Source organism: Miscanthus floridulus, chromosome 9, assembly GCF_019320115.1.
Source record: "Miscanthus floridulus cultivar M001 chromosome 9, ASM1932011v1, whole genome shotgun sequence".
NCBI classification, from domain to species: domain Eukaryota; kingdom Viridiplantae; phylum Streptophyta; class Magnoliopsida; order Poales; family Poaceae; genus Miscanthus; species Miscanthus floridulus.
The window spans coordinates 33,345,597-33,363,582 of record NC_089588.1 but is presented as its reverse complement, the minus strand read 5'-3'; the positions used below and the strand labels follow the sequence as shown (position 1 = coordinate 33,363,582).

The 17,986-nt window shown below is 43.9% G+C and overlaps 1 protein-coding gene across 1 annotated transcript; it reads right to left on the bottom strand.

Annotated features, from left to right (window-relative positions):
- Positions 1-2,045: 2,045 nt before the first annotated feature.
- On the bottom strand, positions 2,046-8,526 carry LOC136481695 (wall-associated receptor kinase 2-like). Its single transcript, XM_066479016.1, has 5 exons — positions 7,560-8,526; positions 4,672-4,821; positions 3,635-4,579; positions 3,361-3,513; positions 2,046-3,268 (listed from the first exon to the last, which is right to left on the bottom strand). The coding sequence occupies exons 1-5, from the start codon at positions 8,524-8,526 to the stop codon at positions 2,046-2,048; spliced, it is 3,438 nt and encodes a 1,145-aa protein (XP_066335113.1).
- Between the last annotated feature and the right edge of the window lie 9,460 nt (positions 8,527-17,986).

Sequence of the window (17,986 nt, the reverse complement as noted above, 5' to 3'; positions counted from 1 at the left end):
ATAGTTTCATAACTTTTGGAGATCTACAATTTTCATTTAGGAAGTTTTTTCATCCGAGGGTCGTTTGAAAAATTCAAATTTTAAATTTTCAAATTCAAACGTCGTTTTTGCATGACAAGATGATTTCAAATCAAAATGTTGCCAACTACAAAATTTCATAACTTATCAAGATCTATAAAGTTTATTTTGGTCATTTGTTCATCCGACGTAGTGGTAGTAACATTGTTCACAAATCTTATATATGTATCTTCTACTTTCATGAAATTAATATGAGAGATATGAGATATGTAGATTTTATGAACAACGTTATTGTCGCTTTGTCAAATGAAGAAATGACCAAAATAAACTTTGTAGATCTTGAGAAGTTATACAACTTTGTAGTTGAAAAGTTTTTCATTTGAATTCATTTAGGGCCTCAAAAATTGCTTCGAAAAAATGATTTGCCGAGGGCAAAAAAAATGCACACGGCAAAAAGCTTCTTTGCCGAGTGCCAGAAAAAAAACACTCGGCAAAGACGTATTTTGCCGTGTGTTTTTGTTTGCCGAGTGTATTTTATTTGGCACTCGGCAAACACGGTATTTGCCGAGTGCCCGATAAAATATACTCGGCAAAGCCACAGCACTCGGCAAATCGCCGGTTTCCGGTAGTGATTATATCGTACATCTTATTTTAGTCCTATTTTTTTCAAGTTAGTAGGCCTCATTTTTTAGTTTTGTACAAGATCTCGGATTTCCTCGGGACAGCCCTGGCACACATCAACGATAATGGGGAAAGAAGGGGCCGGGGGTGGGGCAACGGCGGGCGGTGGGCGGAACGGCCAGCAGCGAGGTCGCCGCGGCCAAGGCGGTGGATGAGGAGGCAACACAGTTAGGGTTTCACTTTTGTGACCATCTATGGCTGGCGGCTTTAGAAGAAGGGGCCTTGGGGCGGCCGCCGGCCCGACGGTGGTGGCAGGTTGAGGGGCGGTGAGCGAGGCGGCGGCGGCGGGGCCAAGCGGGCAGACGGAGATAACCGGTTGGGTCGGCGAGCTCCTCCATTGTGATTAGGGAAGGGTGGGTTCGTACGGCAGGGGTCGGCGGTGGGTGGGGAGGTCGTTGACTAGGTCGCCGGTGGGCTGGGCGACATACACCATGAGACAAAAAAGAGAGATGCAACTCCAAGAGCTCCCAAAATTGAATTTGTAAACTGCGTCCTCTCATGGTCGCCTCGAGCGCAAGCTGGGTCCTCGCGGCCAGCGCGTCGAGTGCTCTCATGGTCGCGTGGCGAGCGTGAGCAGCGTCCCGGCGGCCGGAGCCGCGAGGACGAGCAGCAGCATCTTGCCGTCCAGACTCGGAGGAGGGGAGAAGCATCTAAGTGGTTGACCACGGCGTGGATGCCGCGCTCGTCGCAGGAGCCGCGCCATGTGAATTCCTCTCATTTTCTCCGATTGGCAGTTTGCTCTCGGTGGCACGGATTGACCGTGGACCGACCGTGTTCGAATGAAAGATATCTTTTCTCACCAGCTACGCGCACGCACGCACACGGCTGCCCTTTTTTTTAAATTTAAATAGTTTAGCAAAAGTGTTCCGTGGGCCGGCGCACCTGGCTAAACAAGCAAACGGAGCACTCCTACTCGGCATCGACTATAGCCTTATGTAACAACTTCACACTGTTTTATTCCTGGCTGCGCATGGCGTCTGCGGTGATTCCTTCTTGGATTGATAAAATAAATTATATATAAATAAAATAGTGAACAATATATATAGAGGTGCATACATATGGGAAAGGCCTGACCCGTAGAAGACATCAAAAGGCAATATAGAAATGATTTTCAGTAACGAGAATTTTTTTTGAATAGAGGTGGCTCAATCTACAGCTGATTCGTCAAGTCTGATTTGATCTGCTATATGGTTATCTTTATTAACTGGTGATATGGCTGAATCATGTGAACAAAACAAAAGCAATGGTACAAATAGAGGATCCAGTAGAATCATCATGCATAAAAATATTAGTACGAGAAGTGAACTAATCCCTTGTGCTACTGATGCACACGACACAGAGCTATGCTATCTAGGATACCTCGCCGACATCATCATCTCTTGCTCCAAACTGTATCTTCTACTAGATTCCTTAAATCTCTGCCCTTCACTAGTCCATGATGGATAGTATCCCCCAATGCTACCATTCACAAATTCCTCAGTTACCATATCATCTTTCTTGTACTTTTTGTTGGAACCTTGTTGAAGTCCTTCTAGTGTAAGTTCAACCTGTCGCATCGTTGGTCTTTCTTCACCTCTTATGTTTATACAGGATGCTGCAAGCATAACAACTTGTTGTACTTCTGTGCCTCCTTCCTCTAGAACCTGTGGATCCATTATCTGGTCAAGGTTTCTAGAGGCAAGCAGATTGAGGAAATGTGGAACAAGGCCACCATATTCACTGGACAAATGTGAACAAGTTGGTTTCTTCCTGGTGAGTAGCTCCACGAGAATTACACCAAAGCTATAAACATCACTTTTCTCGGTAAGACGACCGGTTTGAAAGCACTCTGGATCCAAGTATCCGAATGTTCCCTGTATCCTTGTTGTCAACCCTGTGTTGTCTATCGGAATGTACCTTGAAGCTCCAAAGTCGGATATCTTTGATGTCATTGTATCATCAAGAAGTATGTTACTAGACTTGATGTCTCTATGGATTATTGGGATTGAAACTGACGAGTGAAGATAGGCGAGAGAAGTAGCTATTTCAGTTGCGATCCTCAGCCTATTGCTCCATGAAAGTGAGCTTTCTTGGCCTTCAATATGAAGATGGTGATAAAGGGTCCCATTGGGAATAAACTCATACACCAACAGTGGCACCTCAGTCTCTAGGCAACATCCAAAGAGTTTTACCACATTCTTATGGTTGATCTGTGAGAGGATTGCTACCTCATTTATGAACTCATCTATTTCTTTCTTCATGGTAATCTTTGACTTTTTGATGGCCACGACATGTAAATCTGATAGTATTCCTTTGTAAACAGTACCATGCCCTCCGCCACCAATCTCACGAGCTGTGTCGAAGTTGTTTGTGGCCTTTGCAAGCTCATCCAATGGTATTATCATCCTTTCTGCAATGTCTGCCTTTTGGGACAACAGCTGTTGCAACAATTGTCCACGATTTTGCTTGAAGTACTTTTGTTTCTGTACTTTTATCTTGCGTTGTTTAAACTTGCGGAGTAGGAAAAATAAACCCAGAACTATCAGAAGGAGCGCTGGGCCACTAGCAACTGACAAACCAATAATTAAACCTGAAAATGTACATACACATACACTATTATGATCATTTTTGCAAGCTACTAATGTACGTACAATGTCAGCAGAAGGATCCAGTGGCTCTCACCTGTTGGGGCCTTGTTGACGACGCAGCCGGCGTGCTCATAAGCGTTGCCGTGCATTCTTGGCGGGCACCGGCACTCGTAGTGTCCACGCAAATTGTGGCAGTAGCCGCCCAAGCATGATTTGCGTATCGCCGGGTCGTTACACTCGTCAATATCTGTAGCCAATAATGATGGACAATAGAGAACAATGGAAGCCATTCCAAAGAACTATAAACGTACTAGTGAATAGAGATATCCACGAGGAGGAATGTGTACTCGGGTAAAAGCATTAGTGACCTTGGCATCCATTGGCGACGTAAGGGTTGCCGTCGTAGCCCTTGGAGCAGTGGCACGTAAAGCCTCCATTCTCTTGTCGGCAGTCACTGTTCTCACTCTTGCAAAGGCGGCTGGACACGTCCGATGGGCACTTGCCTGAGTTGTCGGCAGCAGGCGCTGACAAGCCTTGTTTAACAGCCCATTGGAGAACAACGGGAGATGACATGTAACCGATAAACTGTTCATACATGTTGAAGATCTTGTACCACTGATCAGTCAACCCCACCTCCGAGACAAACGCCAACGCGAAGTTCCACGACCGATTACCATATTGATGATGGCTGATGTTCTTATTGAGCACTTTGAATTCCACTCTCTTGGGCGTGCTGCCTGCAGAGATGGGCGCATGGCAGCAGCCATCGTGGCCGGAGCAGTACCCGCGGTGGCTTTGTGTTGGGACCGGCGACGGCCCACCAGCACCACGATCTCCGCCGGAGGTGCTGCAGACAGCTCGGCTGATGATACTATCGCTGGTGTTACTACTGCTGCTGTTTCTGTACTCCCCGTGGAGGTTGGCACGCATGTCCCACCCGGACATGACGATGAACTCGTTCCTGGTCGACAGCACATAGGGCTCGCCGATGTCTGGGAGGCTAACGTCAGCCAGAAGGTAGGTGTAGTTGATCACCGTGTGATCGACGACGGTGATCATGTTGGTGTAGCTGTTGTGATGGATGACGTGCACTGTGGAGTTGCGCAAGGAGATGTGGACGACCTGGAGGGTGCCGTTGCCGTTGCCGTGGAGAAGCAGCCGCGGGGGATTGTGGCTTGTGTCGCAGGTGGTGTTGAACCCAGGCCAGTAGCAGCGGGAGGGCCCAAAGCCGAAGGGGTACGGAACGCTCACGTCGCCGCAGCTGGTGTTGCAGCCGATCGGCCCCCGAACCACGGTAGGCGACAGCGCATCTGCTGCAAATAAATCAATTAATGTAAGATACCGCTGTGTCTGTGTGTGCAACCAGTGCGACTCCGGGGTGCTTTTGTACTTAATTAATACTGACCTTTGTTGAAATTATAGTCGACGCAGCCACCTTCGACGTCGGGTTCGCCGTAAGTTCCTTGCGGGCACTGGCAATCATATGACCCGATCGTGTTGATGCATACACCGAAGCACACTCTATATTCACCCAGGAACTTGCACTCGTCGACATCTGGAGCCAATCAACCCACGAAATCACACATGATAGAAATTTATCTGTATCTATATGTATATACCTAATATTAAAGGTGTGGTGATTCCATCAGTCTTTTTTTTAGTTTCCAAAGTGCCCCTGCGCACTCTCTATCCCGTATATGTCCAAACTCACGACACATTCTCATACAAGTTGGGGAAAAAAAACAGACGTTCAACATTGTTAAGGAGTCCGATTGCAAGACATATTAGGTTCCATTGCAACATACGGACGTGTTTGCTAGTCTAATATTAAACTGAGAAGGTATTCTGCTGTTCGTCTTTTTTTACTACCACAATGCCCTCACGCCCCTTTCTATCCCACATGTGACCTACTGACTCACGACTCGAGATCATACTAGTTAGAACAACACACGTCGAGTAGCAGTATAATGTCGTATTCCAAGACACATCAAACAATGTTACAAAATTTTATTCCAAAACTTTTGGAGCAGTTGATGATTGTTGAATAAATTTCCAAACCGTAAATCGTCCAGGTAACCGCACAACAAGTTGTACGTTTCGTTAAAATGCATGGCCACACATTTGGTAGTAAGACTAATCCATCATGCGAGCTTTTGCAAGGAGACCAATAACATTTCAAAATTTTAATTTATTAGTTGCCTTATATTTTTTAATCTAAAGAGTTGACCTAAAACTCTTGCGCTTATTATAGAATCTACTAACTCTCTTTTGGTATGAAAATAAAGTTTTTAGGTCATATACTGCACAAGTACTAAAATGGCAACAATTTTTAAAATCAGCACCATGTGACTTAAAATCTGTGGTCAAACTCAAAGTGAGATCTAAAATATGGTAGCAGTGCTGACCTTAGGAAGATAATATTATTTGCTGGGAATAAATATTAATGACCAGTTAGTTATAGCCACGTTTGTTGTGTATTGACCTCCACCACTTCTCCAGATGTTTGAATTTTCTTATATGTGAATTATATCTTAATAATATTCCTTAATTATAAAAAGGTTCTTACGATCATACTACAAATATAGATATGTAAAACATTTCAGTTACAGTATGAATTTACCTAAAATATCTACATAAACTATATGTCATGGTTATTTATATAATTTTTAAATGATTTGTTAGTTCCATTATTGTATGAGTTGTTAACAAAATATGATTCATGATTGCTAAAACATAACATGTATATTTACTACGCAAGCATGTGTGTACTTGATGTACATTTTGGTGCAATATGTATGTTTAGTTTAATTAGTTTTTAAGATATTAACATAAATGAGTAATGTAGAAACGCATATATTCACAATTTATGGTTGTTTAAAAATTTTGTGTAATAGAAGATGTTGGTAGATCATATATAGATTGAGAGGATATTAGGTTTTTTAATAGTGGTCGAAGTTGTGATTAAGATGCAAATTTAAGTGGTTAAGTAGTTTAACTATCATAATGGTAGGTCAGCAATTAGATGCAACTATAGGGTTACATTAAATTGTGTTTCCTAATGGTATAGGTGGGTAATTTATAGATATATCCATTGGTTACTTTATCCTAGTTTCTTCACGATGCTGATGTGGACATTGATTTATAAAATAGAATAGGTCCAGTGTATATTATTATTAATGGTGGTTAGAGTCTACCAATTGATGTCCCTGTAATTCTGGTTTTATGAGAATTTGTAGGATTTATTTTTCTCATGCATGTAAGGATTAATGTGGAGGCTTCATTGGGGACCGCTAGTCACAATAAATAGGATTTTTTTTTCTAGCGTAATAAGCTCTTGTTCCATCCATATCTTTAACATCATAAACCTATATTTTAGCTTTCAACTTGTAATCCTAATGTTGTTGCAACCATTTATCCATATAATATGTTGAAACCCTAGTGTTTATTGTGTGTTTTATTTGGAAATTTTAATTTTCATTTTATTAAAAAAGAGTCTAGGTCCTACGTTACATTCACTACTACAATTTTTTCGCCAACACCATTTTAACCATTGGTTTTGTAAAAACAGCTGGTGGTGATTTTCATCGTCTGTCCATAATATGGACCGTTTCAATACAGGCGGGGTTTACTCACCCGCGTGTCACCCCACATTTGGCATCCTGGTAGGGGCTCGGATCAACAGACCAACTGGTCTCCTATGTGCTTCTTTTCTCCCACGGACCAACTGGTCTCTTATAACTGATGCGTGAGTGGCGATGGGCTCAACGGTCGGCCAACATGCTCATCATCAAGGCTCACCGAGTTTCTTTTTATTAATTTTAAAATCCTTATCACCATTAATTGACCGGCAATACGAGCCTATGGTGATATTCCATTATCAGTACTTATTGCAACCAGAGATGATAACCTAGCGGTAATAATTCATTATCACGCTGATTGGAATTGGCGGTGATGACCATAGTTATCACCGCCCACATTCATCACCACCAAGTGACGAAACTGATGGTGATGAGCATTCTGTATTATTCATTCTTAGCTACGACAACACTGTGCAAGCTAAAGCAACAATAACTTATATTAGTATATACATGTAGATTTAGGAGATATTTTTCTATATTTTTTTATAAGGAGGTCTCGATACTTTTTTTTTTTTTTCTGATTTAAGGGTTTATAAAGACGCACGCATATAGGATCGAGATAGGACTAGGAGTAATGTAATTTTTTACTTGCAAATGGACGGGACTGTAGGAAGGAAGTAGTACTGGAGCTACTAAGTATGCAATGATAACTAACCTTGGCACCCGCCGGCGAGGTAAGGGTTGCCGTCGTAACCAGGGTCGCAGAGGCACGCGTAGCCCGGGTCCAGGGCCAAGCATTCGCTGTGCTCGCTCTTGCAGACCATGCGCTGTACATCTTGGCTGCAGCTACCGTTGCCTTCACTGCGGGGCGGCAGGCCCTGCCTGACCCCGAAATCGAGGAGAAGCGGAACCTCCTGGAATCCGTCCACCGGCCGTTCCTTTTCGACCCACCCCTGCTGGGCGACGAACACGGTCACCGCCTCATCAAGTGTCTGCTCCACGGTGTGGTTACCAGTACCACCGTAGAGCCACCTGGCCTGTACTCCATTGCGCACGGGCACGCCGCTGGAAGTGAGGGGCGCCAGGCAGCAGCCCGACGTGCCGCTGCAGACCTTGTCTGTTACCTCGCCGCTGAAGTAGCCGCCGCGGTCGCTCTTGGTGCAGAAGGAGGCACAGCCGCTGACGATCTTGGTGGTTCGTTCCCCTATGATGTCCGCGGAAATCGTCGCCATCACGTTGCACCCGCCGACGGCGAGCTCGTTCCCGGCCGACAGCAGGTAGCCGTGCTCCCTGAAGCCGTGGCCGAACTCGAGGGAGCCATTCCAGCCGGGCGAAGTTAGGCCGTCGCCGGTTATGTTTATGATGAAGCCGGCGCGCATGACGCGCACGGTTCGATTAGAGAGAGAGATCTCGGCGACCCGGAGGCTGCCGTCGCCGAGCAGCAGCCGCGGGGGGTGGTGGCTGTCGCTGGTGTCGCAGGTGAGGTTGAGCCCCGGCCAGTAGCAGTGGGAGGGCCCAAAGCCGAAGGGGTACGGCACGCTAACGTTGCCGCAGGTGGTGCTGCAGCCGGGCTGCCCCGGTGGCGGCGCCGCAGCTGCTGCGGCCGAGAGCTGCAACGCCGCCATCGCCATCAGCGCCGCCGCCGCAGCTGGTAATAGGACAGCTGCAGAGATTGGCGCCATTATGGAGGAGTATGTGCTACCTACGGCGCATCGCATCTGGTGAACTGCCATTGTGGATTGTGCTACAGTAGTGATGAGATGCGAGCACCGGGAGGGTATATATATGTGTGCCGTTTATGGATGGACGCGCGTTCCAGGCCAAGGCCATGGCCAGGGGTGAACGTGTTCCCATGACAGATCATCGATCGATCTCTCACCTACCACACGCGTGCTGCATGCAAGCACGCGGCTGTCTCTGCCACCGGCCTGCCTTCCCAAGCTAGCGGCCCTTAAACTTAGCTTGTTTGCTGGTCGCGACAAGCACACTTTAGCCTAAACAAATCGAGTATTGGAGTGTCCGACTACTCGCCAGCTGGCAGACCGACAAGCTTTACCTACAGTCTACAGACCTGACAGTTTTATTTGCTGGGCATGGCGCCTGCATGCAGTGATTCTTTCCGAGAAACACCGCTCAATACTATAGTACTAGGGCATAAGGACATGCATGTGAAGGGCGTGACGAGAGATAAAAATCCAAGGCACTGGCTAGCGTCGGCGCCCAAGTAACCTGCCTGCCACATCTCTCCAACTTACTCACCACCTTATCAGTGCCTCCGACAGACTAATCACCTTAAGGGCTTAGCCGGTTCATCTCTAATCCAAGAAGATTACAGGAAATTGGTGGGGATTTTAAGGTGTAGGGATAAAATCTCTCACAATCCCCTCTCAATCCTCTCGGATTGGAGCTAACCGAACAAGTCCTAAAGGTTTATTTGCAAGTTAAATTGTCAAATTGTTGTAAGTTTGACCAAATTTATAAAGCCCTAAAGGTTTATTTCCATCCAAGATTTTTTGAAAATTTTAAAATTTCAATCTTAACTAGGGAAATTTAAAATAAATATTTGATACTCTAAACAACTTTAAATAAAAAAAACAATAGACTACAAACTCGTAGATACATAGGGTGTGTTTGGTTCCCGTTCAATTCCAAGCCTGCCTAGTTTTCTGAGTCCGGCTAGACTTAACTAGCTTGGCACAAACCAATAGTCACCTATTTGGTTGGAGTGATTGCTCAAGCCTGATTAAGTTTTGGTGTGTTTGGTTGTTTGCTTTGGCTTGAATAGAATCACCATATCCTAAGACCGGTAAGGTTACCACATTGAAGCATTTAGCGAGCACCTTCCACCGGCGCCATGGCCACGGGTGCATCTCCGACGAGGAGCTCGAGCGCAAGATGCGAGCACCTCCATGAGCGAGGAGTTTGTGGCGAGGAGCTCATGGCAAGCACCTCCATGGGCGAGGAGCTACGGCGAGGAGAGCTCGTGGCGAGGACCTCCATGCGCATCTCCGGCGAGCACCTCCATGCACATCTCCGGGAAGGAGCTCATGGAGCATCTCCGGCGAGCACATCCTTGAGCGAGCATTTCCGGCAAGGAGGTCTTCCCGCATCTTAGTCGTTCGCGTGCAGGCAAGGAGGAGGAGGAGGATGGCGGCGGTCATGGCGCGCGTGGAGGCTGTGCACAAGCAGGGATGGAGAGGAGGTGATCTTCCGGTGGGCAAGGGCGAGGAGGCGCTGGTCCTCTGGCGAGATCCGACCATGGCTTGCACGAAGGGGAGGGGAGAACGGTGGCGACCAGGGCTAGCTTGTCCTCCGGCGAGCTCCAAAGCTCCTCTCGGGCGGTGAAGCGAGCCTGGGCGCAAGCCTTGCTACGGGGAAATGGCCACCCCCTTGTTTCCACTTACCCTAGCTTGATGGTGGTAGGTGGCTTCACAGGGCCTGGCTTCGGGCTTCAAATAGGCAACCAAACAGCCCACATGGTGGCTTGCTAGAGCCTGGTTGGGGTTGGCCGTCTAACCAAACAGACCCATTGGGGGTGATCGACAACTACAACTTTGGCATTAACATGTGAACATTTAAGGTTGTTTAAAAATTCTAATTTTTAAATTTCAAAGTCTAAGAACCTAAAACACATATTTGATACTCTAAATAACTTCAAAATAAAAAACTTGTCAACTACAAAGTTATAGATTGTATTGACAACTACCACTTTGGTACAGAGTATGATAACATCTATGATTGTATGAAAATTCTAAATTTTAAATTTCAAAGTTTGAAAACTTAAAACAATTTTTGGACTCCAAATAATTTCAAATAAAAAACTTATCGACTACAGAGTTGTAGATAGTGTCGGCATCTAAGACTTTGGTATGAGTTATTTTTTATGTAATGATTTCTAGAGGCATGCCACTTAAGAATGCCGCCTCTTTTAATCGATTTCTAGAGGAGAATGTCCATCTCTATTAATAAATCAATTAACAGAGGCAGGTGTACGTCTTCAGGCGACCACCCCTATAAATACTTAGATTACCTTTGTAAATGATTAATAGAGGTTGGGGGTTTGCCTGAGACCTGTCTAACCATTTATACTGGTCAATGGTGGCTCCTAAAAGTATCTGTCTCTATTAATCAAGGAGCCTACTCGACCTGAGTTCCCACTTCTCTGCAAAATAGCCCTGCTCCGATCCAAGCACCACCATTTGAAAGCAATAAACGGCGCTCCTTAGCTCATTTGCAAAGGATGGAAAACGACAAAAACACTGTAACATGACTGATAAGCCAGACTGATAAGTTCAAGCGAACATGACGAAGAACCATTCAAGGCGAAGCCTTGACACTATTCCACTTAAAAAATAGGAAAATAAATTTTAAGTGAGAGCTAGGGAGGAGTGGAGCATAATTTCGAGTGACTTTAGGATTAGTATTCTGTTATCTCTGATACTTTGTACCAGGCACTTCGATCTTGGATTTAGATTATCAATAATAATGATAGTGGATAATTTATATACAAATTTGGACGAATAGCTAAGACAATATTTTATATGCATAAGATGGTCCAAATTTTAAATTTTTAGAATAGGATGAAGAAATTGAAAACTAGTATTGATTTTATTGAGGAATGAAGCTTATCAAAGAAATTAAATACTATTTTGATTTGGCATCATTATAAATTTCATAACTACTCATAAGACGTTTTGGCTTTTCTAGATTCATGGCTTTTGCTATGCACTTAGATAAATACTATGTCTAGATGCATAGTAAAATCAATATAGGAGTATTTTAAAAAGCCAAAACGTCTTATAATTTGGAACGCAGGGGGTACTTCATAGGAAAGGGAAAAAAGAGGATGACAGAAAGACAACAATAGTTTTAAATGAACAAAAATAATAAAGAAATATATGGTTGTCCGTACCGATAGATGCAATTTAGTTAAATAAAGGGATGACTACTATAACCAAACAAATAAAAGCACTATTTAGAAAAGTTAATTTATGAAAAAAAATCCAAATGTTATATGACAAAAATGAAAAAAAAACCTAGCTCGCCCTATTTGCGTGGACCTCCTTGTTAGTTATATCCTGTTCGCTTGATCGCATCAGCCATGCTTATCAGCCATGATACAGTGTTTTTCTCTCACAACAAAACAGCATCAGCCGACTTATAAGCCATAGAAACGATCAAGCGAACATTGTGTATATATAAAAGCAGCTGCATCGTATACTCATAGGCCGGTGAGCGGTTAGGCCGTGACATTATGGTTTCATATATGTAGTTCATTAATTAACCTAAGTAAGGGAAGCACTCAGTCAACTAGCGTGTCTACTACACTCCCTGCTTTTCGGAAACCTAACCAAAAGCATAAGTCTAATCCTTAAATATTTTCTTCTAAAAAGTTTGTTAATCATACTTCTGGCCAGAGCTTGTACACGGTATCTTTGCACAAAGTTAATGATGTAGATTGTTGTCTACACATCTTGCACACACGTAGTACCACGGCACAACATTTGTTTTCCACGTATTTAACTAGGTGAATTTTGGTTGTTGGTGTAGCCACCCTGCGGTGTCGGAACGTGCCCCGATGCATGAAATGAAATACACAAGCATAAGATCGGTCTCAGTGGAAATTTTATCCGTATTTAATAAATTGTCATGTAGAAATTTTGATGACATGGCACCATATTTAAGAAGAGAAAAGAAATGAGTTTCATGAAGATGAAACTCTTCTGGCATAGTTACCGTCATAAAATTAAATATCTATAAAACTATAGAATGAAACTATACATCGAGAGTGGTTCTTTCATTCTAGTTTAATTGCATTCACTAGTAGAGAACAGACCTTTGATCCTCGGTCAAAATGGGCTCTAGTCCCGGAATTTTTTGCCCCCGGGACTAGAAATACCTTTAGTTCCGGTTGGAGGCTCCAACTGAGACTAAAGGTCCCTGCCCAACGGCTACTGCGCTAGACAGAGGTGGCAGTGACCTTTAGTCCCGGTTGGAGCCACCAACCGGGACTAAAGGTATACTTTTACTCCCGGTTGGTGGCTCCAACCGGGAGTAAAGGTCTACTCCCGGGCCGTGGCTGCGCTCGGGGTTGGAAAGTTACCTTTAGTCCCGGTTGGATCCACCAACCGGGACTAAATGTTCTCTCTTTATAAATCGGCCGTCTCCTCCTTCCTCCCCGAGCCCGAGCTCAGCACATTTTGAAGCTCACTGCAGTAGTGTTCTTGCTTCCTCCCTCCCTCCATTGTTCCTCCATCCATTCTTCGATTCCTCCGTCGATTTCTTCGATTCCTCCGTCGATTCTTCAGTTGTAAAGGTTACCAATCTCATACTCTCATTTTTCACCATTTTCTTATGCCATTTTATTCACTATATATATTTATGGTTCTTTATTGTGGTTTTTTTCATTTGTAAGCAATTTGAGCTCAAAATCACTTCAAGCTTGCATATTTACATGAAAGAAGGTTAAAGTATATATAAATATAAACTTAGAAAATAGTTAGAAAATTATAGCAAATCCGTACTAGTTGAACTTGCGGACCGTGTTCAGCTCGGCGAGCATGTTCTCTGCCGAGCGGTAACGGACGTCAAGGAGGAGCTTTGATTCTACGAGGGAGAGAGACAACGATCGTGGAAGACCGTGTTCCCTTCCTCGTAGAATCGAAGCTCTTCCTTGACCAAGTACGGTGCCATCCGGTGGAGAAATGCTCGCCGAGATGATCACGTAAGCAAGGTCAACTAGTACGGATGGTTATTTATTCACATGTCCCGATATCGTCGCAGTAGTCTGTCAATCACCGTACCTAAGCGTAGTATATATAAATAAAAACTTAGAAAATAGTTAGAAAATTATAGAAAATCCGTACTAGTTGAACTTGCGGACCGTGTTCAGCTCGGCAAGCATGTTCTCTGTCGAGCGGTAACGGACATCAAGGAGGAGCTTTGATTTTACGAGGGAGAGCGACAACGGTCGTGGGAGACCGTGTTCCCTTCCTCGTAGAATCGGAGCTCTTCCTTGACCAAGTATGGTGCCGTCCGGTGGAGAAATGCTCACCAAGATGATCACGTAAGCAAGTTCAACTAGTACGGATGGTTATTTATTCACATGTCCCGATATCGTCGCAGTAGTCTGTCAATCACCGTACTTTTTATTTTAACTTTTTATGAAATGAAAAACTTAGAAAATAGTTAGAAAATTATAGAAAATCCGTACTAGTTGAACTAGTGGACCGTGTTCATTTCGGCGAGCATGTTCTTTGCCGAGCGGTAACGGACGTAAAGGAGGAGCTTTGATTCTACGAGGGAGAGCGGCAACGGTCGTGGAAGACCGTGTTCCCTTCCTCATAGAATTGGAGCTCTTCCGTGGCCAAGTACGGTGCCGTCCGGTGGAGAAATGCTCGCTGAGATGATCACGTAAGCAAGGTCAACTAGTACGGATGGTTATTTATTCACACGTCCCGATATCGTCGCAGTAGTCTGTTATGTGTGTACACTCCCAGTCTTCTATTAATTTACGGAAATATCATGTGAATTACTTACCTGTCGCAGTAAAAGACGAGAACACAATGACCATTAAAAATATCATTGTTTAGAGATCTAGATAATTTTATAGTTTGTTAATTTTATTTGTTTATAAAAGGAGAAATTTATAGTGTATTAAAAAATGAGTATAGAGAGTAGATGGCAACTGCTTCCGGGTCCTCGGCCTCTCATGGGTTTCCAAAGCGACTTAGGCCAGGCCTTCCTCTCATTCCATGCGGCAAGTGTCGTGATGAGACGAAGATTGTGATGGAGTACCGAGTGAAGGAGGGTCCCAACAAGGATCGTATCTTCTACAAGTGTTCGGATCACAATGTGAGTTATTTTATCGTATTTAATGATTATGGTGAGTTTATACCTATTTTCATGATGGTTGTGATTAAAGTTCTAATTTTTTTGTTTTAATTTTAGTGGGATGGCAGTGGACGATGTTCAGGCTTCTACTGGGAGGAAGAGTATGTTGAACTCGTGCAAAAATATCTTGCACAACAGGCAGATACAGCGGCTAATGAGACAGTGATCTAGCCGAAGAAGCCCAAAGATGTTGCACAATCGGGGGATCTGTCTGTTTTAGTTGAGATTGGTCGCAAAATCCTTGTGCTCCTGAAATGTATTTTAGCTTTAGTTCTTTTAGTGGTAGTTGGGATTGTCTACATTGTAGCGATGCTTTCATAAATTTGTATCTTTTGTGGTGGCACGCATGTTGTATAAATAATTAATTATGATCTAGGTTTTAATATAATATTTATGTCATGTAATGCAGATGAGCCGTCATTGGATGTATAATGCTGATCGCCGCTCCCAAGAGTTCATTGACGGCGTGCATTCTTTGTTACGTGCGGCCGAGGCAAACAAACGCGACGATTTCATGTGCTGCCCATGTGCCATATATAAGAATACGGTGGAATATCCTTGCTCAAGGACTCTTCATTCACACTTGTTCAAGTCGGGTTTTATGCCAAACTATATTTGTTGGACAAAGCACGGAAAAACCGGTGTTATAATGGAAGAAGGTGAAGAAGAACAATGGGACGACAATGATATTATTCCTGATGGTGCGTGCTTCAATGATACTGCAATGGGAGAAGCTGAAGAAGAGGTAGCCGCAGAAGATGAGCTGGCTGATGATCTTTGTCAGGTCATTCGTGACGCACAAAGAGAATGTGAAAGTGAAAAGGAGAAGATCAAGTTCGAGCGGATGCTAGAAGATCACAAGAAATTGTTGTACCCAACTTGTGATGCAGGGCAGAAAAAGTTGGGAACCACACTAGAATTGCTGCAATAGAAGACAAAGAATGGTGTATCTGACAAGGGATTTGGAGAGTTACTAAAAATCCAAAAGAAGATGCTTCTGAAGTACAATGAATTGCCCGCCACTACCTACGAAGCAAAACAAGTTGTCTGTCCTATAGGGCTAGAAATAGAGAAGATACATGCATGTCCTAATGACTGCATCCTGTACCGTGGCAAAGAGTATGAGAAATTGGATGCATGCCCGGTATGCCATGCGTCGCGATATAAGATCAGGTGAGATGACCCTAGTGATGTTGAGGGTGAACGTCCGCGTAAGAAAATCCCTGCCAAGGTTATGTGGTATGCTCCTATAATACCACGCTTGAAACGTCTGTTCAGAAACAAAGAACATGCAAAATTGTTACGATGGCACAAAGAAGACCGTAAGGTAGACAATATGTTGAGACACCCTGCTGATGGGTCCCAGTGGAGAGCAATCGACAGAGAATTCTCGGAGTTTGCAAATGACGCAAGAAACTTAAGGTTTGCTTTAAGTACAGATGGTATCAATCCTTTTGGAGAGCAGAACAGTAGTCATAGCACTTGGACTGTTACTCTAAGTATCTACAACATTCCTCCTTGGTTATGCATGAAGCGAAAGTTCATTATGATGCCTGTGCTCATCCAAGGCCCAAAGCAACCTGGCAATGACATCGATGTGTACCTGAGACCACTTATTGACGAACTTCTCATTTTGTGGAATAAAGAAGGTGTACGTATGTGGGATGAGTACAAACAGGAATACTTTGATCTGCGAGCATTGTTGTTCATAACAATCAATGATTGGCCTACTCTAAGTAATCTTTCAGGATAGTCAAACAAGGGATATAATGCATGCACACACTGCTTCGGTGATATTAGAGGTGTATTCTTGAAAAAATGTCGAAAGGTCGTGTACCTTGGCCATCGTCGATTTCTTCCTACAAATCACCCCGTAAGAAAGAAAGGCAAGCATTTTAAAGGAAAGGCAGACCACCTGACCAAGCCTCGCAACCGAACTGGTGAGGATGTACTCGATATGGTCAATGATGTGAAAGTCGTCTTTGGAAAAGGACATGGAAGCCAACCTATTCTGAAAGATGCTAATGGTCACGCACCCATGTGGAAGAAGAAGTCCATATTTTGGGACCTACCCTATTGGCAAGTCCTGGAGGTCCGTAGCTCGATCGACGTGATGCACCTGACGAAGAATCTTTATGTGAACCTGCTAGGCTTTATGGGTGTGTATGGAAAGCCTAAGGACACATTTGAAGCACGACAGGACCTGCGTTGTTTGAGATAAAGAGACAACCTGCATCCAGCAAAGAGGAGAAGGAAATCATGTTTGAATGCTTAAACAACATCAAGGTACCATCTGGATTCTCCTCGAATATAAAGGGTATTATAAATGTGCCAGAGAAGAAATTCTGTAACTTAAAATCCCATGACTGTCACGTTCTCATAACGCAATTACTTCCAGTTGCATTAAGAGGAATTCTACCTCCAAATGTACGTCTAGCCACCGTGAAGCTATATGCATTCCTCAATGCAATTTCTCAGAAGGCAATTGATCCAACTGATCTAGCTAAACTACAGAATGATGTGGTTCAATGTCTCGTCAGCTTTGAGTTGGTGTTCCCTCCTTCCTTCTTTGATATTATGACACACCTCCTATTCACCTAGTCAAGGAGATTTTCACTCTCGGTCCTGTGTTCCTACACAACATGTTCCCCTTAGAGAGATTCATAGGAGTCCTGAAGAAATATGTTCACAACCGTGCTCGCCCAGAAGGAAGCATCGCCAAGGGCTATGGAACAGAAGAGGTCATTGAGTTCTGTGTTGACTTTATTCCCGACCTTGACTCGATTGGTGTTCCTGAATCGAGACATGAGGGGAGACTAAGCAGAAAGGGGACACTAGGGAGGAAAACATATATTGGTACGGATGATGATTATTTCAATAAAGCGCACTACACAGTTCTACAGAACTCCTCTTTGGTAGATCCGTATATTAAGACACACAAGGATCTCTTACGATCCGAGTTTCCAGGGAAGACTGAAGCTTGGATTACACATAAGCACATGGAAACTTTCGGCGGTTGGTTGCGAAAAAAATGTCAAGGTGATGAGAGCATCCATGAGCAACTGTATTTATTGGCTATGCAACCATCATGGCATATCGTCACATACAAAGGGTACGAGATAAATGGGAACATATTCTACACAGTAGCCTAAGATAAAAGGAGTATCAACCAAAACAGTGGTGTCCGCATAGATGCCACAGACCCGAATGGGAATAAGCAGACATATTATGGACGCAAAGATGAAATAT

Coding starts and splice junctions, on each gene's coding strand:
- LOC136481695 (XM_066479016.1), bottom strand. CDS start 8,526: ATGGCGCCAATCTCTGCAGCTGTCCTATTACCAGCTGCGGCGGCGGCG. Junction 4,580..4,671: donor CGACTATAATTTCAACAAAG/GTCAGTATTAAT, acceptor ATTTATTTGCAG/CAGATGCGCTGTCGCCTACC. Junction 3,514..3,634: donor CGTCGCCAATGGATGCCAAG/GTCACTAATGCT, acceptor TATTGGCTACAG/ATATTGACGAGTGTAACGAC.